Genomic DNA, 22,732 nt, shown 5'->3' with positions numbered 1-22,732 from the left:
TTCAATCTCTCCAATTTTACAACAGGAACTTTATAATTACTCTGGAAAATTTGTGCGTGTCATAAAACATCTCCTGGCTCACAGCCCGTCGTTTCTAGTGTAGGGTGGAGACGAGTAAACATACTAAATGTGACTAATAAATACAATTGCTTTCTTCAGAAGTCTGCTTTCTGATGACATTCCATAATCTGTCTCTATAATAAAGACATATGTTTGAGGTTTAACGGCTGTTGATGCCAGCTGTGTTTTTGTAAAATCCCAAAAAGGAATTGAAATCATACACAGTAAACCGACATTTCTCATGATTGATTCGAGGTGAAAACTGGATGAGAGGTTTTTTTCCTCGTCACAGGTGAAGAAAATATCGTTGAGTTCCCGTAATAAACGTGTTGAATGCAGGAGAAATGGGCAGGAATAAAGATCTGAGCGACTTTGACAAGGGCCGATTGTTATGGCAAGGCGATTGGGTCAGAGTGTCTCTGAAAAGGCAAGACTTGTGGTGTTTCTCCAGGCCAGCAGTGGTGAGAATTTACCAACAGTGATCCTGAAGAGAGACAAACTACAAACCGGCGACCGGGTGTTGGGAACCCAAGGCTCATCATATTACTGTATACATGTTATAAAATGTTACCCATAATTCCTTTGACAGAATTTGCTTGTACTTTAAATAATTGACAATTTATTGCCAAACTATAAATGTCATGATTTCAGCAAATTTATGTGTAACATACAGTTAAAAAAGGAAACATACCTTAACATAAAACGTTTCTTTTTGGATTGCACTTTTATTTCAGAAATACAGGTTTTATGCAAGATTAAAATGTACATTTTTGGTCATGCAGATGCCAAATGTCATTTTACACAGCCATATTTAATATTTTATTACAAAAATATTATTTTTTTGACAACATGATAAAATTATCTAGACATTTTCCCATAAGCAGAGAAAAAAGAAAAAAAAGAAAATCACAATCTAGCTAAACTAAAGTCAAATAAAAATAATATTCACAAAATACACTATCACACACATTAAGCAAATAGCAATCAAAAAGGCAAGTTTGGCTTTAAAAAAGGTATGGAATCAAAATATATCTGGAAATATTTCAATATTTTAAATAAAGTCAGAATTGCGAGATGTAAACTTGCAATTGTGAGATAAAATGTCGCAATTATCTTTTAAAATGTTTTATTCTGTGGCGGAAACAAGCTTCCATAGGTTAGGACACAGTGTAAAACATGCTTTTTTTTATTTCTATTAAACCAACATCTGACTTCATTTCAACGTTGAAGGTTGGTCACGTTCCGTTGGGAAGTGAAAGTGTTTTTTTTTTATTGTTTTTTTTAAATGTGCTAGTTTTCATACTATGGAAGCTTGTTTCTGCCATGCAATAAAAAATAAAAAAGGTAATTGCGACTTTTAATCTCAGAATTTGTAATTTTTTTTCTCATAATTGTGACAAAGTCGCAATTCTCAGTTCTAAAATCAGAATTGTGATATAAACTTTTTTTTTTTTTACTCAGAATTGGACTCGAAATAACTCGAGTATATATCTTACAATTCTGACTATTTCTTGCAATTGCGAGATAAAAAAAAAGTCAGAATTGTGAGATTCGCAATTATCTTTTAAAAATGTTTATTCTGTGGTGAAAACAAGCTTCCATATAATTCCTAACCCTACCTCAGAACAACTTTTAGAAGGTTCAGAAGGTTTTAACAATATAAAAGCATATTACGATTCTAACAACTATTCAGGCATCATTGCAAAAAAATGCAAAAGATTCAACCAGTGTGTACTGTATAATGTTGTAAAATATTGCATTAAAATATTGTTTCCTTTACCGATATCCCCAGCATTTTTTGTATATACAACACAGGAGGAGAAGGAAAGCAGCATAAGAAGAAGAGAAGAATCATTACTCTGCAGGACCAGTAGTGTAAGTCTGTCAAGCCTAAGTGTAAGAACTGTTTCCCATGGTAAAAGTGCACATCTGTGTATTAGGCACTAAACGGGCCTGTACTAGCAGTGCAGAGAGCGACTAGATGAAACACCATCCACTCATTTCATCATGGAATGAGATTAATTACACAGTTTGGGGATGCCTAGCTCAAAAATTCTAGAAAAACATCATACAAAAATAAAAAGTCCATATAACTCGCAAGCTAAATTCCAAATTCACGAATGAATGAATCTGAGCAGTTTTGTGAACTGCTTCATTGAAAAGACTTGAAAATGATTTTCAGAGAAAAACTTAAAGAGATTTACTATTTACCACTTTCTATTTTTTTTCTGTGGTTTTGGTTCTGATTGACTTCCATTTTATGAACAAAAAAAATTACAATGGAAATCAATGGGAACCAAAACTGTTTGGTTTCCAACATACTTCAAAATATCATAATAGTCATAAATGTTTGGAACATCATAAGGTTGAGTAAACGATGAGAGAATGTTCATTTTTGGGTGAACTATCCCTTTCATTTTCAGTGTGTTCCTCACACAAAGCACCTGGAACACAGCGCACGAGTCATAAAGACACTTTTATGGTCATTTTATGGGTCCTTGTGCAATTTTGCCACTTGACAGGCCTCTAGTTCCACAGAAGAATATCATCTGGGTTTGGAGAGACATGGTGTGGCGTCTTTCCCTTTAAATCTATACCCATAAAGCCTTGCAATACATTTTGGCTGGAAACCTTTCCCAAATCCAGTTACTCTCTCTGTGGCTTCCTGGAGACCTCAACTGCAAAACCCAAATTGAAAAATCAAATTAAAGAAAGAGTATAAAAAGGTGTCAGAATCAAAGCACTAAAATAAAATAAAACTTACCTGCACATTTTTCTTTTTCCTTTCGTGTCTGTTGCCGCCTTGTGCGCCGTAGCAGTGACGACATTTATAAACGTGTCCTTGACCATCCCTTGCTGCAAAAGAACGAAAGGTCAAAACTATAAATGGAGCGTCGTCGTCCTTTCAAAATGACACACAAGTCCATCACAATTAACAGTGTGAAAGCTCTCAGAAGCAAATGCATGTCGTGGTTCTGCAGTGAATCACTGCTTCATGATCACGTGTTCACACATGCCTGTCTGAGCTCTTCATGGCAGTTATGCTGAAGTCAGCCATCGTGGAACTCAACCTGTCACTATGGGCTGGCTGATGGACAACTACATACAGACTTTACAATAGTGCTGTCAGTGGGTCAAAAACAAGAGATTCATTAACGGCTTGCTGACTAATTAATCAATCAATCAATCAAATGTATTTCTATTTGCTAAGAAAATTCCTCCAATTGAGATTCTTCAAAAGACCATCTAAAGAAAAGTCTTTGTTAAAGCGTTTTAAGCAATGAACCAACTCAACCAGCTACGAGGTTGTTGCATCCACCAGCTGGAGTGGCCATGATCTCCACCAGACTCCCTTGCTTTCCCATCATGAACTCCAATTCCCATAACCCATTGCCTGGACTCATTATTGTTTGATAACTTCCAGCTGTGTATCATTATCCTGTTAAAGGGTAACTCTCGCCAGAATGCAACCTAGGGTCTTTTTGTTATTCTACTCTAGGCAAACTTTCGTTTAAAAGCATAATTAGAATGGAAACGCCACTTTTAAGTTTCACCGTATTTTCGTTTTAGTTTAAAATGCCTTTTGAATGGGGCACTTTTATGATAGCATCAAAAATCGCTATTTTTAAAACACTAAGAAGGCTCGACACAACATGAAACTTTGCTCGAAGTATCACCAGGGGCTCTACACATGAACTCCAGCATTGAGAACTTTGTTTGTGTACAAAGAGTTTACTAAAAAGAAAGACTTTGAACAACTCACTGTGTTTCCGTCCGCCGGCATTTTGACAGTCAAAAATAGTCGATCTCCGTAACAGGAAGGAGAGTAAAGATGGAAAGCTCTTAAAGCTTAGTTCAATATAAATTCACGGATAATTTGTTGTTTTGTCGTTAGTGAAAATTAATATCGACCTTGTATTTGAAAAAGGATCCTCATATAAGAAACAATACTAAAATTCAGAGTCGGTTCATTCACATTCGGAGATCGACTATTTTTGACTGTCAAAATGCCGGCGGACACAGCTACAGTGAGTTGTTCAAAATCTTTCTTTTTAGTAAACTCTGTGTACACAAATAATGTTCTCAATACTCGAGTTCATGTGTAGAGCCTCTGGTGATACTTCGAGCAAAGTTTCATGTTGTGTCGAGCCTTCTTAGTGTTTTAAAAATAGCAATTTTTGATGCTATCATAAAAGTGCCCCATTCACTCCCATTCACATGGCATTTAACCTAAAACGAAAATACGGTCAAACTTAAAAGTGGCGTTTCCACTCTAATTATGCTTTTAAACGAAAGTTTGCCTCGGGTAGATTAACAAAAAGAGCCTAGGTTGCATTCTGGCGAGAGTTACCCTTTAAGCTCTTCCTATATAAGCCCTGTGTTTTCACTCACTCTTTGCAAAGTCTGCATTGCACTGCATTAATGAGTGCGCGCTCCCTGGTTTTCATGTGTTACGATTTTGATTTTCTGCCTTGTTTCTAGTGGTGTTCAGATCGAGGCTTCGTGGAACACTGAAACAGTTGAAGCAAATGTGCCGGCTTCGAAACAATCCGACACCCGTCTCCGCGGTGACCCCTAGTGGTCAGAACAGTGGAAATGCAACAAAACCCCGGGCCAAACATGCATAAAAACACCTTTTACAAATCTATTGCAAATTTTTTGTTGAAAGTTAAATCTTTCAAATGCAATTATCTAATCATCTAATAAGATTATCAAGTGTCTATATGTTCTTTAAATCAATTGTCAGGGTTTGTTTTGTTTGTTCTATGAATGGCTCAACTAAACAGGCCAGTAAGAGACTATTAGCAACCATTATTCATTTTAATTATACTAATGTCTGATTAAAACGTCTACAAATGTATAAAACTGTATAAACTGTAAAATTGAAATTGCCATCGCTACTTGTTTCCTGGCTTTCCCTGTTTGATTATGTCTTGGACTCTGTTGTTCGCTGGATTATAAATCCTGTGGTTTGACCCTTTGCCAGTCATTTGTGGATTACTGTCAGAGCAGTTCGTAACAGAGGTGAATCACAACACTACAAAATTTGATTTGAAGCAAAACAATATTTGAAAATCGGACACAAATACAAAGGTACAAGACTGTGTGACGGCTTTAGTGAGGAAAATAACTACAATCCCATGATGCATTGCGAACAGCATAATCAATTTAAAAACAATGGAGATATATAAAACTACTCATTTACAAATGTTGATTATATAAAACTTAAATAAATAAAAAAATAATGTGGGCTGTCGGTCAACAGACGCAAACAACATCGATTAACAACCTTGTAGCTCATGGTAAGGCTATCTTTGAAAGTTTATAAGTTACCATTAAAAATCTCTATGGAGAAGCTTTTACTTTCGGAACCCGACTGTTGCATAACTGGAAGGATCTTTTGAAGACAGCCTTTGTTTTGCATCCTTCATTCGGCCCATTTTATAGGATGCATCAAGTGTCTCCTTTGTGTCCTCCAATTACCCACAATGCTTTGCACACATTCTTATTCACGAAAAACAATTAACTGAGCCTGTCCAATTATGTTAGTTTTATTTTTAGTAAATTAATGTACATGCATAAATGTCCATAATGTAAACCACTCGAAGAGCACAGATGGTTTGTAATTACCTGTATTGCAATGATAGAAATCAGTTAATATAAATATATTTTAAAGAATATAAAGTATTTTCCCACAATTAACTAGAATAGTATTTTGCCCTACCTATGCCCTTCGAAACCAACAGGCAGAGAATGAACTCGTCTCCCTGGATTCCTCTCTTACCCCCATCAACCTCTTCAAGGGTTGGGTGGAGTACAAGTCAGGGCCTGGAAGAGTGTGTGTGTGTGTGTGTGTGTGTGTGTGTGTGTGTGTGTGTGTGTGTGTGTGTGTGTGTGTGCAAGCCAGTGAGAGTTTTATTTGATGTGTAAACCAGCATGCAGACAGAGATATGGAGCAAAACCTGGGGATTTTTTTTTTTACCTCAAAGCAGAAAAAAAAAAAAAAAAAAAAAGTGTGCGCCACATGTGTGTACACACCCTTCCACACCCTCTTTTCTTTTAACCAGATATTGCTTTCATTTTCTTTTCAATCACTCTCTATTCAAAATTAACCAAGTATCTGGTTTTGTACTCATACTCCTATATTTATTTAGAGGCCAATGGAAGAGGAAGTGATGTTTTCGGGTTTCCCCTTCATTGGTGTCAATAAATTTAAACCTGCCTCCACTCATAATACAACGTCTACTGTAAATATTCGAATAATTCTGTGCAATTACTTCAAAACATTACTATGTAATTTCTACATAGTAAATATTCAAAATATTCATAAATATATCTTACTTATTTTGATTGCTTTACAAATAAAACACATGCCATAATGCATTAATACTTTATAATTTACTGTATATACACTTTATGATTCATGTGTTGTTTTTTTGTTGTTGATTGTTGAAATGAGCACGATTAAATATCCAATAATTTAATAATACCAATAAATAATAATTTTTAAAAAATCACTAATAATGGTCAGATTAATTAGGCAAAGAATAAATAAAACAATTAAAACATAATAATTAAATTAAATAACATATGTATAATATATGCATTTGTGCTTTTTATTATAATGTCTTATAATTATAATTATTATAAGGAATTAACATGTATAGCACATTGCATATACACTGCTTTACCTCCTCTGAGCAGTTTGAGTTGGGACGGTCTTACCTTTTTCAGCTCTTTCTGGAAGTCTTTTTCTGCCCACAAAATCCAGAGAAGAACTCCAGCATCTTTTCTGGCTGTGTCGAAATTTCTGCAGGCAAGAGAGAAACTCAGATATGGAAGTAAAATAATGTCAAATGTTTTTGAAACAAAAAGCCTGTTGAATTGCACTACTTGAAAAAAAATAGGCATTGCATTAACCATGCTTGCATTTTAATGCATTGTATTTTTAGGGCTTGCATTTTTATGGGCTGAAATTCAACATGGTTGAATATTTAAGCTGTGAATATTTCAATTAAAAACATTTCAAACACATATTCATTATTAAAATTCAATAACCCATATTCACCTTTCATATTTCACTTACAAAATATTCAAACTGTTTAAAAATACAACCTATAATATTCAACAGGCAATTTTCGGTCCATTTTATTTCGCTTTGCAAATTCGCTTCCACAAATTCAGTGGTTCAAATTCGACAGTAAATTCAAAGGAACTGCAGGAAAAGCAGTAGATTACCGAGCATACTCTTCATCTGCTGTTAGTCGACCTCACCAGCAGGGGGTGCAAAAGCGCGTGTTGTTGAAGACCAGCAACAGAGCAAGCCATTCATTCATAAAACTCATTTATAGCAATGTAAGTGTATTTGTGATTATTATGACGGCGGTTTTATGTTAAATTCAGTGTCTTCACGGTTACTTTCCCTGTGTAGCCTACATGCATCTTTCTCTACCATGAACGAGATTATAATGTTATTCCCCGATGCGGATATACAGATCCAATGTTACATTTTTGAGGTTGACGTATATTTCTCTTGGTTGTTTAGTGGCCTTAACTTTATATTGTGGCGATGTGCTGCATGCAAGCTATTAGGGTTTCCCTCAATATTTCAGGATTCCCCTGCTGGACATATAAAACGCTTAACGCAGCTTAATGGACTAATTACAGTGATATAAAATACCAAACTCGCAGGCAAGCAGATGGACTCAGAATAACGCGCAAAGTTTAATGCTGAGCGTTTCCCAGTGATACATTGGCATAAAGTTGGCTTGACGTTGGACATTCGCACATTTAGAGACCGTCTCTAAAGTGTATACAACTTTGGTATACACGTTTCTAACTTCAATAGCATTTGAATAGAACGACTTACAGTCATAAAACCAACTGTAAAGTGTTCATGTAGTGTCAGGCATAATGTGCACCCTTTGGATTTTTGATATTTATTCAAATAAATTAAAGTTTGCTATTGAAGTTAGAAACGTGTATGCCAATGTTGTATGCAACTTTTGAGACGGTCCCTAAATGTGCGAATGTCCAATGTCAAGCCAATTTTACATTTATTAGGCTACATTTAGTCATTTATTTAGCAGACGCTTTTATCCAAAGCGATTTACATTTAAACTAACAATAGGAGGACAACAATATGCAAGTGCTATAACTCTTCCCAGTTTAAGCTAATGCAATACACGTAGGCATAGCCTACTATACTATACTATACTATATATATATATATATATATATATATATATATATATATAAATCTAGAGAGAGAGAGAGAGAGAGAGAAAAGAGAAGAGAAAGTGTTAGTAGGCTATTGATCAAGTGTTGATTTTATGCCAGTATATCACGAAACGCTCTGCATGAAACTTTGCGCGTTACGTTCATATTCTTAGTCCATCTAGCCTATATAGTAGCCTACAGTCTACATCCCCAATAAGGAGCGAGTTTGGTCTTTCATATCACTGTATTAGTCCATAAGCTACGTTAAGCGTTTTGTCCCGACGGAAGGGGAATCCTTGAGTATGAGGTATTGAGGGAAACCGATTATAATCCCGTTCATAGAGAAAGCTGATGACATGTAGGCCTAGGCTACACAGGGAAAGTAACAATAAAGTTATTGAATGAAACATAAACACAGCTTTTGTGTCTTTATCATCTTTTCCGCATATATAATGACACAGATAATCATTTTCATTTTATGAATGAATGGCTTGCTCTAAGTGTTGCTCTGTCTTCGTCAACAACACGCACTTTTGCACCACCTGCTGGTGAGGTTGACAGCAGATTGAGAGTATGCTCGGTAATCTACTGCTTTTCCTGCAGTTCCTTTGAATTTACTGTCGAATTTGAACCACTGAATTTGTGGAAGCGAATTTGCAAAGCAAAATAAAATGGACCGAAAATTGCCTGTTGAATATTATAGGTTGTATTTTTAAACAGTTTGAATATTTTGTAAGTGAAATATGAAAGGTGAATATGGATTATTTAATTTTTAAATATAAATATTTTTGAATTATTGAATTCTTAAATATATAAATGCATAAAATGCATTAAAATGCAATATAAAAATAAAAATGCAAGCCCTAAAAATACAATGAATTAAAATGCAAGCATGGTTAATGCAATGCCTCTTTTTTTCAAGTAGTGCAATTCAACAGGCTTTTTTATTTCAAAAACATTTGACATTATTTTACTTCCATACTCAGAAGGCTATCCGCTAATACACATCAAATTCTTATAGAGTACCTGTCATCCATTGGTGAATGTCATAGAGTCATTTATCATTTCTGTCCTCCTAAAACTCCAACCAGTAGCTTGCTAATGCCATCCCTTCACTGTCATACATGCATTTTCCTTTGGACACACTTACACATTTGAACTCAGCATGCTCAGGGAGTCGATGAGTTTTGTGTTCAAAATCTTCTTCCCAATATCAGGCTCTGCCAGCATGAGTGTGTGCATCACGCGGCACGCTGTAGCAATGGTGCTGTCCGATTCAACCATTTTCCGGGTCACATTCGAGACCACAGAGCTGACTTTGGGAAGAACATCCTTGGCTGTGGTTGAAAACAACAACATGAACGTTAGCAATGTTAATGCTGCAAGTGCAGTACAGTGTACTGTGCAAAATAATCCTGCAGTCTGTACGTTACTTAAAGGGGTGGTTGAATGTGATTTCACGTTTTTAACTTTAGCTAGTGTGTAATGTTGCTGTTTGAGCATAAACAACATCTCCAAAGTTACAACGCTCAAAGTTAAATACAAAGGGAGATATTTGCTTTTAAAGAAATCAATTTCTAAGGACTACAGCAAACGGCCGGTAGGGACTACAAGACATTCCTCCAGGGTTAGTGACATCACTAACCCCAACATTTACATAAACCCATCCATTGGGAACACAATAAATAAAGGGGGCAAGGCCATTTTATGTTGCTTTGGAGAAGAGTTGTTGTGGTAGTAGAGTGTCGTTGCCCCCATGCCGTCGAAACGCTGTTATTTTCACTCAGATTGCAGGTCCACTTTGTTCAGTCTTCCTAAGGACGGTGGAGTTAGGGAGCAATGGTAACATTTTTTTTTTTAACTCGGTCCCTCATAATTATAATCCAAATGTCGCTATCTGTGCTGCACATTTTCCAGAGGAAAGCTTCCTCAATCCACGCGAGTTCAATGCAGGATTCACACAACGGCTTGTCCTAAAAGATGGAGCAGTTCCAACTTTAAAAACAGAAGCTGTTCTTTACGAGCCACAACCTGTAAGTATGATTTTTTCATTGATGTGTTTTCCTGTAAGGAAAGTAAAGGAAGTAAACGAAGGACAACGCTGTTTGGCTCCACAAACCAGTTTGTTAAATGCTAATTCATACTTATCCGACAAACACATACAAACTTCTGTTTGAATAACCAGCGCAGCGAACTTGGAATGTTTGTGTTTTTTGTCGTTTATGTGATCAGTGTAAATTATTCTTTGATTATAGCTTTATAGCTTATCTACATGCTTGTTTATCTACAGGCATGCTAAACATGGTTTTGTGTTTGATTTGGCTACTGTTGTAAAGCCAATGTTTAGTGTTCGTATTGGGTTAATAGTTCTGGCGACAGATATTTGGCTACAATCGTTCTAAAAATAAAAAAATAACAGTGCCATATAGTCAGTAGCGATCACAATAGATCTGCAGTCTTAAAAAAATAAAAAAATAAATAAAACATACCATTCTGAAACGGCCGTTCTTGAACAGGTTCTGCTCGATCCTCTCCACTAACATTGGTCAAATTGGTATGCCAATATTGATGCCATTGTTTATAATACACCGAAGCACAAACTACCGGTAAGGGTAAGGGGCGTGACGTTTCCGAACAATGTGCACTTGGTGGTTAGCGAATCACAACACACTGGGCCAGCTAACCAATCTGAGCCCATTGCGTATTTTTGAGGGGGGGGGGGGGGGCCTTCATAGAACCCGGAAATCATCCGACCGTTTTTACAAGGAGGGACAGAGCAGTGTAGAATAATGGTTAAATATGTGAAAAATAATGCAAATTTTTTAAAACAAAGCATGAACACGTTACAGTGCATCCCATATTTAAGTACTGAGTCATATTAATTACCTACTACATGTACTTACTATAGGGTTAGGGTTTGGTTGAGGGTTAGTTGCATGTAAACACAATCAAGCCTTCAAAAAAAGGTGTTTTACCACCCCTTTAAGGGGTCAAAGACTGGATTATTTTATTATTTTATAATGTTTCCTGGGGTGCCCTTATAATGTTAGTATGATTTTAACATCAAAAATTGTCATAATTTATAAAAATATGGCATTTTTCCAAGCCTAATTTTAGCCTCTGCTTTGAACGCTCTGTTTGAAGGGGCGTGTCTGCTGTGAGACTTCAGTGTAAACGCCCACTGCTGTGATTGGCTGGCATGTTTGCATATGAAATAGCTAGTATTACATGTGGAACTCTCTCTAAAACTTTTGCTACGTTTTTACTATAACAGTTATCAAGATTAAGTAATCGTGAAAAGTATTGATCATAATGATCTATTCCCATCACATGAAAGGTTGCAGTGATGAGCATTGAGCAGATGACGGACAGTCTGTTGATCGTGTATGAAATTACACCTCTGGCTTTCACCAAATAACAATGCAAACACAATGTAAATACAGTAAGAGCTTCGTTGTACTGTACATTGTAACAGCGTCATGATTTTGTGATGACTGATTTCAACGAGTTTTGGCAAGTGTCCAGATAAACTTGCGCTGTTTGATTGACAGCTTGGGCAATTGGAAAGGGAGCGTTCTTTGATCGCTTTCTTTATATAATTTAATCACAGTTTAAATAAGATTATTTTCATATTATTTTCTGGCAGATCCATATCGTAAAAGTCTGTTTGCAAAGCCTCTGCCAAAATTTACCAATTAATCCACAGTGAAATACACAGAATACAAACAAATAATGCTCTGCTGAGACATTCACATTGTTGGGGGAAAAAAAAACACTATCCTAGCATTAGGATCGTTTGGAAGGTAATGGTATCCTGTATCGATCTTTTCTCGTTTTGATGTCACTGTTCACTAACGCTCCAGTGGGCGGGGCCAAAGCTGAAGTGTGACGTCACAAGTCTCCACTTTTTAGATCCTGTCATTTGCTGGCCTTGGTTTCAATAAAAGCAGTTTTTGGAATAACAAGAAAGTTTTGAGTTTTGAAACTTTCAGGGTATTTTTATCCATTTTGTCAAAGGATCAAGGAACATTTGAATTCTCATTCTATGACCCCTTTAGTGACGTGCAAGTTTGATGCTTTGGCTTTTTTTCCATTAGAGGAAGAAAACATATAGTAAATAACTGGCCTTGATATGAATTACCCCTATATTGCTTGTATTTAAAAAAGGAATATCACACTAACATGTCATATGTTTTAGGTAACTGGGCTCAGTATGAATTACTTGTAAATGTCTTGCATACAGAATATAAATCACAATTTTGCAATAAAGCAATATCACACCAGCATGACTTGTTTTAACCCTCTGGGGTCTGGGGTGTTTTTGGGGTCCTTGAGATGTTCTGACATGCCCTTACATTTGTGCTTTTTTCAGTTGCTTATAAACATATTAATGGCAAAGGTGTAAATTCACTCTATATAGCACAAACAGGACTTCCATAATATGTGAGCCACATGTATGTACATGTTTTCATTTTTGAGAGAATAATGCTTATGCATGGTTATCGAAAAAACTAAAAATTAAAGTTTCTGAAATAAGGCCACAAAACACATACTAAATATGTGGCAATAAGACTTTTGACTAATGGATTTCATCGCCTAGTGTTTTTTCTTCAAAATGATATGAAAATCATCCTGCCTAATCATTCACAAAAAAACGATACATTGATTTTAGTTTTGTGAAACACTTTTAGTTTGGAAAGCCAATATGCGGATGGGGCGTAAACGCTCCAACAGCATCATGCATATTTAGTAGTTCACACCTAGTGAGACTACGTCCCTGCATACTTAATGAGCCATTCATTCAGGTGTGTCACCTATAGCTAACTTAAATATACAAGCTTCATAAAAATGATCATTCTAGGAGAAAATTTCAGATGGCATTTAGAGGCTTTTGCATCTGAACTCTTCATATATACACACACACACACATATATATGCATGCACATACATACTTTATAATCTTTTCAAAACTAGTCAACGTCTTTCAAAACTAAAGTATACATTTTATCATACGTATTTCAAAGTAAAGGATTCATTAGTTAGTTGATGACTTTATTTTTGACAAAACACATACAGTATATATTCCTCATCTCAGTATAGCAATAGAGTTTGCTAAAAGCTGTTCATTCAATACAGCAGTATTTGAAAATCGATCATATTTTGTAAAATTACATTTATATTTGCATTTATGTCAAAACCTAGACACTTTTAAACATCAAAAGGACATTTATTAATATGTATTCGTGTCAAAATGACAAATAAACAGATTTTCCTATTCAATTTTGCATGGAAACGCTTCCAAGACGCTTGCGTGTCGCGTGAAAAATAGGCGTCGGTTCTATTTCTAGAATGCACGCGTTTTCCACGCGGCTCGTGCCGCGCCTGAGACGCGAATCTCACACAGGCAGTGTGCAAACTCTAAACTGTTAACATGGATGGGAGCCGAAATAAAAACGGACACGCCACGCAGCTGAGACGCTTACGCCACGCATCCAGTGTTTCACCGGCCTTTTATCCAGCGGATGTGGGCGTTTCACAGGTTTGTATGGATCGCCACACATTTGCGTTTGAATAGCGCGGTCTCTGTAGGCGGAGTCACATTAAAACTTAACCCTCTGAGGTCTGAGGTGTTTTCTGGGCCCTGGAGGTGTTCTGACATGCTCTGACATTTCTGGTTATTTCTGTTACTTGTGACATTTTCATGGCTAAAGTCTAATTACACTGTATTCAGCACAAACTCTGCTACAATAATATATCAACAGCATGTATGTAAAAGTTTGTAGTTTTGAGATAATGACATTTATGCGTGGTTTGTGAAAATACAAAAAAAAATTCTCACTGAAATAAGGCCATGAAACCCCTACTGATTATTTCTTCACAAGACTTTTGAAAATTGTATGACGTAGCCTAGAATATTTGCTGCAAAACTATGTGAAAATCACCCTGACTGCTCATTCAGAGAAGACAATATATTGATTTAAAAATTTTACGACGTGTTTTGTGTGAATAAGCCTTATGCGAGAACTCATTAATATGTATGGTTTTTCTCACCTGAGAAAGACAAAGAACCTCCCCTAACGGCCCTATTAGGAGCTATCAGGCCCCTTTAATTCTGAGCAACCTTGCACAATACTGTAAATGAGGAGATTTAAAAAAGAATGGCTTTTAAATTGTTTGGATTTATTTACACAACATAATCCAAATAGACACAACAAATGGCAAAAAAGCACTTATTGAAAGACAGAGACCTTTGTGCCATTCCTAAAAACATTGTACCTTTCATTTCCAAGGTGTTTTATTTTCACTTTACCATGTTCATGTTCCAGAGACTCATGTGAATGTTGAAGTCGGCAGGACTCAGTGGCATCTGGGCCCTGAAAAAAAAGTGAACATACTGATATCAAGAGAAAGGCCTGCACGATTTTGGAAATAAATATTAGATTTTTCTGGTTAAAATTGCTTTTTAAAATTCACAGAATACACACACACACACACACACACACACACACACACACACACACACACACACACACACAAATGTTTCCAACAATATATAAAATAATGAACACCAGGTTTGTTGTGCCTTGTAGGCATAGGCTATGCGCAGTGCTGGGTAAAATAATAATAACAATAGATAGCAGTATAAATCTTCCAAAATATTTCAGTAACAACCAAGCTAGAGAAAAATATATTGATTATCATGTTACTTTAAATGTTTCCATTCGTTATGATGATATGAAATGAGATAATAGTAAAAACATGAAGCCGTTTGGTGTGTTTTGCTTTTCAAATTTTCAAATGATACATTCAAACGCGATCGCGCTGCAAAATCTGATACATTCAAACGCGATCGCGCTCAAATATAAAACATTATGGTTACCATATACATATCTACGTTTGACCAGATATCCACAAACACAGTAGGCCTAACAGTAAACACGGGTCTAAATATTATAATATTCCCCATATATCTAGCAACAGTTCAACTGCAATGTGACATTTATGCAACAATAACAAACATGTAATAATTTCTTACCTTAAATCTTTCTTGACTTCAAATTGCGTTCTTCTTCTGAGGTAGCCTAAATCCAATGTAAGCTCAGGCGCGTCTTTCAAACTCGACGAAAAGTGAAGTGAAGTGTTTTGGTGTTTTGTTGTTGAGGTAACGAGCGCGTTCGCGTTCCATGTGGAGATTTGCATGTGAATATCTTTTGCGCGAGTGGGCGTGGCCAAATTAACTGTAATGAGCAAGCGTTTGAGAAGCTGGACATCTTGTTGGTTTTATACAAATTACTTAAACAGAAAATATTTGTTTTCGTTTTGAACCCGATCATTTAAAAGTACACACTTAAATGTTTATAAAGGTGTATGGCTCATAAATGTGTGACAAGTATTCGCTGAGTTTTGTTTCAGTTTATAGACATGCTCAAGAAAAAAAAGTTCACCGCGACGGAGAGGCAGAACGCACACCCTGTTTATTTTCTTTATTTTACAAAAGCACAATGTTTTGATTTGATTGTAAGTGGACACATACAAAAGTAGAAATATCACAGATTCTTTTTTTATATTTCTTTTTTCTGTATGACCATAAATGACGGAGTAATTTAAGTTTATAGTGCTACAATGTGGAGAAAATCCAGCAAAACGCGCCGGCGCGTTTGCCGACCTCAGAGGGTTAATTAGCTGAGATGAGAACGACTGACATCTCTCTCTTTACATACATATTATATAAACTGTGAATATTTGTTTTTTATAAAAATTACTTCATTTGAAAGAAGAGAATTCAAGCTTCATGCCTGTGTGACTGTATGCCTGTTTGACTGAGTATTCGCTGAGTTACAGTTCATTTTCGGACGCGTTTCAGAATTGACTTCACTGACGGAGAGTAGGCAGAACTCGCATCATGTTTATTTTTCTTTATTTGGCGAAAAGCACAACACTTTGTTTTTATTATGAGCATACACAAAAACAATACACACTAAACAGGATCGATTGATGTATAACACAAGCATATAAGATAAAAATTATTATTTTTTTTTATTATTTTTTTTTTGCACTCATACGGAAAAAAACGAGCCTATCGCGCCGGCGCGATAGCTGACCTCAGGGGGTTAACTGTCCTTGATATGTGCTGGAGGAGACTTTACAGAGTTCTGAATAAAGATCTTGACTAAAAATTCATGCACCTCTTTATGGAAATAAATGTTGTGATGGCATTGACAATGCAAGAGTCCAGCACTCTGTAAAGTCTCCTCCAGCACATCCCAAAGACTTTCAATGAATTTAAGGTGCCAATTATAAATGTGTAAATATGGCATATGGCCATGATGTGTCTTCCTACATGGTTGTTTAAGAAATGAAAAGCTACACACTCCATCAGTTAGGATTAGAAGAACTGTTGCCAAACATATAACATGCTAGAAACATAATAATCACTGAAATAATGATCCAGTCATAGACCTTTAAGTATTTGCCTATTTAAATCCAAACAGCGACTTCTTTTTTTTTTGGCCGTGCAGTGTATATTATATTAATATAGTATATTTCATGTATGATAAATAAATGCATGCTGCATAAAAGCAATACCACACAACATATATTTTAGATACAAGATACCACATGTAGTGATCATATCAGTTGGCTTAATTAGTTTAGTAAATACTGTTATTATGTTTATTAGGTCATTATGTTCAGAAAATGCATTGGGTAAGATATTTTGTTACTTTTACTGCCCCTGGGGTATCAGTTGACATTCTGCTGCTGTCAGTTTAGTGTCACAATTCACACACTCAGACCTGCTGTTGAGTGACTGAGCAAAAATTGTACAAGTCCTGCAAGTGCGTAAAGCGAGCTTCAGGGTGGGGTTGCACCAGCCAATCGTAAGTTCCTACTTAAATTGGAATGTCAAGTCCACAATAGAAGCTTAGTAACAACAAGCTGGTTTGTAATTAAGGGTGTGTTCACAGTTGGCATGTTTGGTTCGATTAAAACAAACTCTGGTGCGACTAACCAAAAACAGGACATGATGTCACAAGACGCAACCCTAAAAAGGACATAATGCTCCTGTTTTTTCTCGTTGTAGTCGTGATGTTGCTCATCACAGTTCGGTACAGGCATCAGAACCGCGTCTCCTCGCAGCAGATCTTCGTTTGTGTGTGTGACAGAGGGATTGCTGCCACGGTTTTGACTCCTTTACACATTTACAAGCTCTTCACGAGTTCTCAGCTGGTCGAAATACCATCATAGGTAGGTTACGCACACACAACGAGCGCATTTATTCCGGAACACAGCATTGTTTCGGATGTTCGACAAGTTCCGTCGTGAAATAAAAGCCAACCACTCAGGTTGTGAACGTATCCCTATGCCTTTAGGTTCGGTATCTTTATGTTTGGTGTTAAAATGCCAATAATAATAATAATAATAATAATAATACATTTTATTTATAAAGCACTTTACATTTGACACCAAATCTCAAAGTGCTACAGTACAACATAATTAAAAACAATACAGTATACAATAAAAACACAACATGTTAAAAGACGGGACTAAAAACAAGCATTAGCTGTTAAAATAAGCCTGTGTAAAAAGGTGGGTTTTTAGTCCTTTTTTGAATGTGTCCACTGTCTGCGGGGACCTGAGGTGGTCTGGGAGGGCGTTCCACAGGCAGGGAGCAGCGACTTGAAAGGCCCTGTCGCCCATTGTTTTGAGCCGTGTCCTGGGCATGACCAGACGGTGCTGTTGGCCTGACCGGGTTCTAGTTGATGAATTTGGTGTGAGCAACTCAGTGAGGTAAGTGGGGGCCGCACCGTGCAAACAGTGATGGGTGTGAAGGAGAACCTTATATTCTATACGGGACTGAATGGGGAGCCAGTGCAGTGAACGGAGGATGGGGGTGATGTGCTCATGTTTTCGCACCCTCATCAGGACCCTGGCAGCGCTGTTCTGAACATACTGGAGCTTTTGAAGGCTCCTGCCAGGAATCCCGATGAGGAGTGCATTACAGTAGTCCAGCCTGGAGGAGACAAAAGCATGGACGAGCTTCTCTGCAGCAGAAAGGGAAAGGGAGGGGCGCAGTTTGGAAATATTGCGGAGGTGAAAGAATGCAGTTTTGCAAATGGAGGTGACATGACTGTCAAAGGAAAGGTGGGGGTCAAATTTTACCCCTAGGTTAGTAACAGAGGGAGAGAAGGGAGTGGTGTGTCCAAAGAGTGAAACAGTGGTGATTGGAGAGGAGCGGAGTTGATGAACGGTTCCAGTTTGAATGGCCTCTGTTTTGGAGCCATTTAGCTGCAGGAAGTTTTGACTCATCCACGCCTTTATCTCCTCCAGGCAGGAGCTAAGGCGGGCAGCCGTGGCAGAGGGGGAGCTAAAGGGAGTGACTTGAAGGTAGAGTTGTGTGTCGTCAGCATAGCAATGGAAATTAACTCCATGCCTGCTGACGACACGACCCAAGGGGAGCATGTAAATGGTGAAGAGGGTTGGACCGAGTACGGAGCCCTGGGGGACCCCACAGGTGACAGTGTGGGGTCTGGATTTTACATCCCCCAGAGCTACATACTCGGTTCTATCAGTGAGGTAGGAGTGAAACCATTTCAGGGCAGTACCAGAGAGACCTGTGTAGTGCTGAAGTCGGTGCAGGAGAATGTGATGGTCTACAGTGTCAAACGCAGCAGAGAGGTCGAGAAAAATGACGAGGGATGTGGAACCGGAATCAGAAGCCATCAGCAAATCGCTGGTGACTCTGATAAGAGCTGTTTCTGTGCTGTGGGAGGGACGAAAACCAGATTGAAATTTCTCATATAGCCTGTTGGATTTGAGATGATTATGGAGCTGGGTGGAAACCACTTTTTCCAGGAGTTTGGAAATGAATGGGAGATTAGAAATTGGTCTGTAATTCGACAGTGGTGTAGGGTCCAGGGTGGGTTATTTGAGGAGGGGTTTGATGAGAGCAGTTTTGAGGGAGGTGGGAACATAGCCTGTCTCTACGGACATGTTTATTATTTTGGTTATGAGGAAACTGATAGAGTTAGTGTGAGTTTTAAGCAGAGGAGATGGGAGGGGATCAAGGCGGCAAGTGGATGTTTTGGATTTACAGATGATGTTCTCGACCTCCTGCTGCGTTGTGGGGGACAGTTGTGATAGGGTTTGAGCGATGGGTGTTGCGGGCAGGTCTAGTGAAGTGCTATTTAGAAGTGGAAATGAAGAGCGAATAATGTCAGTTTTTGATGTAAAAAAATCAAGAAACCGGTTGCAATTTATATCGGTTGGACTGTAGAATGAGGTGATCTGTGGTTTGATGATGTGATTTATTGTGGAGAACAGTTTTTTGGAGTTACCTGGGTTGTTGTTTATAAGTGTTGAGTAGTGTTCTGACCTAGCCTTGGAGAGTGCTTTGGCATAAGCCCTACGATGTTCCCGGTAGGCCAACTTATGCACCGTCAGGTCAGATGTTTTGCAGGCACGCTCCAGGACACGGCCAGACCTCTTCATCCCTCTCAGCTCGTTTGTAAACCAGGGGGCAGAGCGGGTAAACGTGACTGTCCGGGTTTTTAATGGAGCAAGACAATCCAGAATAGAGGTGAGGCTGGTGTTGTAGTAGTCCATTAAGTCGTCAGCTGATGAGTGAGGAGAGGGGGAGAGATGCTGGAGATGTTGACTGAGGGAGGTGGCGTCCAAGTTCTTGATGTTTCTGAAGGTAATATGGCGTTTTGATTTGGTGGGAGGAACTAATATTGGGACTTCAAATGTAACCGCCAGGTGATCGGAGACACCCACATCATACACCTGAAGGCCTGAAACTGAGAGGGAGTCTGTAATGACAAGGTCCAGTGTATGCCCCCTATTGTGTGTGGGGGCATCCACAAGCTGTTGGAGGTTAAGACAATCCAAGGTTTGTTTGAAATTTGAGGCCAGTTTACAGTTATGGGAGTCCACGTGTATGTTGAAATCACCAATAACCAGAATATTTGAGTGAGCTGTGCAGAGGGAGATTAGAAAATCATGAATGTCAGAGATGAAAGTTGGTTGTGGTTTGGAAGGGCGATAGACGAGGGCTATTGTTGCTGAAAAAGCTTTTTTGCAACTGAAAACCAGACTTTCAAATGAGCCAGTACTGGGCACAGACACGGGGGATAGTTCAAGTCCAAGAATGATAAGTTCAAGTTCAAGAATGATAAGCGGACCAAGACACATTTTTTTTGGTCTGGACCAAATGAACTGAGCGTACTGAACTACAAGTGTGAACACACCCTAACTGTACTTTATTCGCTTGCAGAATTTGTTTTTTAAGGCAGAACGTATAGGTCGTAAACTCCCCGTAAAGTAATGCGTAGTCGCATAATATGACATTTACCCTGACATTTAATGATCCGATAGCAGCCTTTATATACGCAAGCGGAAGTTGTGTTGAAATGCCGGAAATGGCCCTGTCCCAAATGTCACATTTCATGTGCACTTGCGGTCATGTGGACTTACAATGGCCAACGCGTGTGCGTGTCAAGTAAGTCTACAAGACTGTAGGTTGTTCCATTTGTCATTTTAGGTTTCAGAAGTTTGCTCCGGAGCAGACTTCTACCCGACAGTCAAAACGGTTTTAAGTCATGAAAGTGTGTAAAATGTAAGCGAGTGTAAATGTCAAAATGATCATTTATGTCTTAAGGATTGAAGTCTGTCGGGTAAAACAAGAGCTTATTGATGCTGATCATTCAGTCTGCTATTTACTTCTTACCATTACTAGGAGGCTTCCAAAAATGTTTAGTTTATACGTAGAGTTACGCTTCAACTAAGTTTAATAGTGCAACACAAAACTATTTAGTAGTGCGTAAGTTGAGAAAGTGTGAAAAAAGACTCTTACCCATAGCTCCCCGTAGAGATGCCACCCGGGACATGTTGCCCACTAAGGATATGGCGGCCTTCTGTAGGCCCAAGTTTGTAGAATTCAGCAGAGGGGAAATAACAGGCAGGCCTTGCAGCTTCTCTATGATGGTTTGACTCACCACAGTGGACACCTGTGGCAGAGATCCAATTAATATCATTTTAACTGCATTTCCTCAAGCAGAGCATTTTAGGGGTTTTAAAATCAAATCTAAGGCTTTTTAAGACCCTTTTTATGACCTGCACAAATAAAATTAACACCATATGGGCAGGGTAGGGTAATGTCTATGGTAACATATAACATAAGCACCTCTGATGCTCTTCTGTCATTTTTTTACCAAAATTTTTTTTTTTACGTTTTTTTTTTACTTCATCGGAATGGTATGAAACCTGGTAAAGATTTTGAGACCTGCTATGTGAAGACAAGAAAAAAGTGTCACACTTGTACTCCCTGTGGTCAGAAATTACAGCTTTGGAAACGAATGGGAAACGAATTTCATCTAGTGGAAACGTTTTGTTCTGCGCCAAAAAAAAAAAACCTTACTGAAAGCTCTTTTTTTTTTATATCAAGCTCAAATTTGGAACACAACTTGATTATATGTATGGCTTTGATTTTCTCACAGTTTTTGAGTAACACGTGTTTTGGAAAGTATACATTTTATATACAAAATGAAATTAGTATTTTTGTGCATTTTTCATAACTTTTTAAAAAAATAATCTGCCAAGTGATTCTTTAAAGAGAGACCAAACTTGAGTCTGTGGCTCCAAAGCATTCAAGATTTACAACAGTTTAAGGGGCTGTTTACAAGATACCATTTTCAAATAAAACAAAACTGTTTATGCGTTTTGCCAGTTCCTGCACGACAACAGCGTTTTACATTCTAGTGTTTCAGTCTCTAGTGTTTCTAACTAGAGGCCATCTAATGGTCCATCTCCATCTAATGGTAGAATACAGTGTTTTAGTCATTTTCATGGATCCAAGTGAATAGGGATTGTTTTGACAATGGTGCCGTCGTCTGTGCGTGGAAAACTCAAAGGAAAACTTCTACGTTTTAAGCATATTGTTGTCGTGTAAACGTACCCTTAGTTGGAGATTTAATTTTCAGGTCTATATTAAAAGAGTGAATATATGGATTATAACTACTGCATAAATATAATTTAGTACCATAACCCCCCCCCCCCCCCCCCCCCCCCCCCCAAAAAAAATTACAAAAAAAAAAAATTAGTACATTCATTTCATTAAAAAATAAAAGACATGTTTTGACAGCCATGTGAAGAGCACCAGAGGGTTAAACCATAAAATAACTGTGAAAATAATATTTCAACAAATTTACAGCTCAAATAATACAGGTTGACAAAAACAAAAAGTGATAAACCTCACATTTCAGTCTTCAAACCATTTAGTAAGAAAAGGTATGAATGCCACTAGTTTGCAGGTATGATATAAACACAAAGTAAACACTGTCATAATTCATCAACAGTAGTTCATAAGGAATCGCTAAGCAAAAGTGCAGTATTTATAAATTGTGAACTGCACTGAAACTGTGAGCCATAAGAACCTGCAAGTTACTCAACTTTC

The 22,732-nt window shown here is 37.6% G+C and overlaps 1 protein-coding gene across 1 annotated transcript in view; it reads right to left on the bottom strand.

The window, feature by feature from the left end:
• Positions 1–774: 774 nt before the first annotated feature.
• The window catches only part of pkp1a (plakophilin 1a), a 42,518-nt gene continuing 20,560 nt past the window's right edge, over positions 775–22,732 (bottom strand). Inside the window, exons 10-14 of the mRNA XM_079848577.1 lie at positions 21,134–21,287; positions 9,431–9,617; positions 6,787–6,871; positions 2,825–2,916; positions 775–2,738 (exon numbers count right to left, since the gene is read on the bottom strand). Of these exons, the coding sequence (XP_079704703.1) occupies positions 2,735–2,738; positions 2,825–2,916; positions 6,787–6,871; positions 9,431–9,617; positions 21,134–21,287 (522 nt within the window). The 3' untranslated portion in view covers positions 775–2,734. The remainder of the gene's footprint in view (positions 2,739–2,824; positions 2,917–6,786; positions 6,872–9,430; positions 9,618–21,133; positions 21,288–22,732) is intronic.

The sequence above is a fragment of the Squalius cephalus genome (assembly GCF_949319135.1).
Source record: "Squalius cephalus genome assembly, chromosome: 18".
In the NCBI taxonomy this organism is placed as follows: Eukaryota; Metazoa; Chordata; class Actinopteri; order Cypriniformes; family Leuciscidae; genus Squalius; species Squalius cephalus.
The sequence above is the reverse complement of the archived record's forward strand: the minus strand, read 5'-3'. Positions and strand labels throughout refer to the sequence as shown.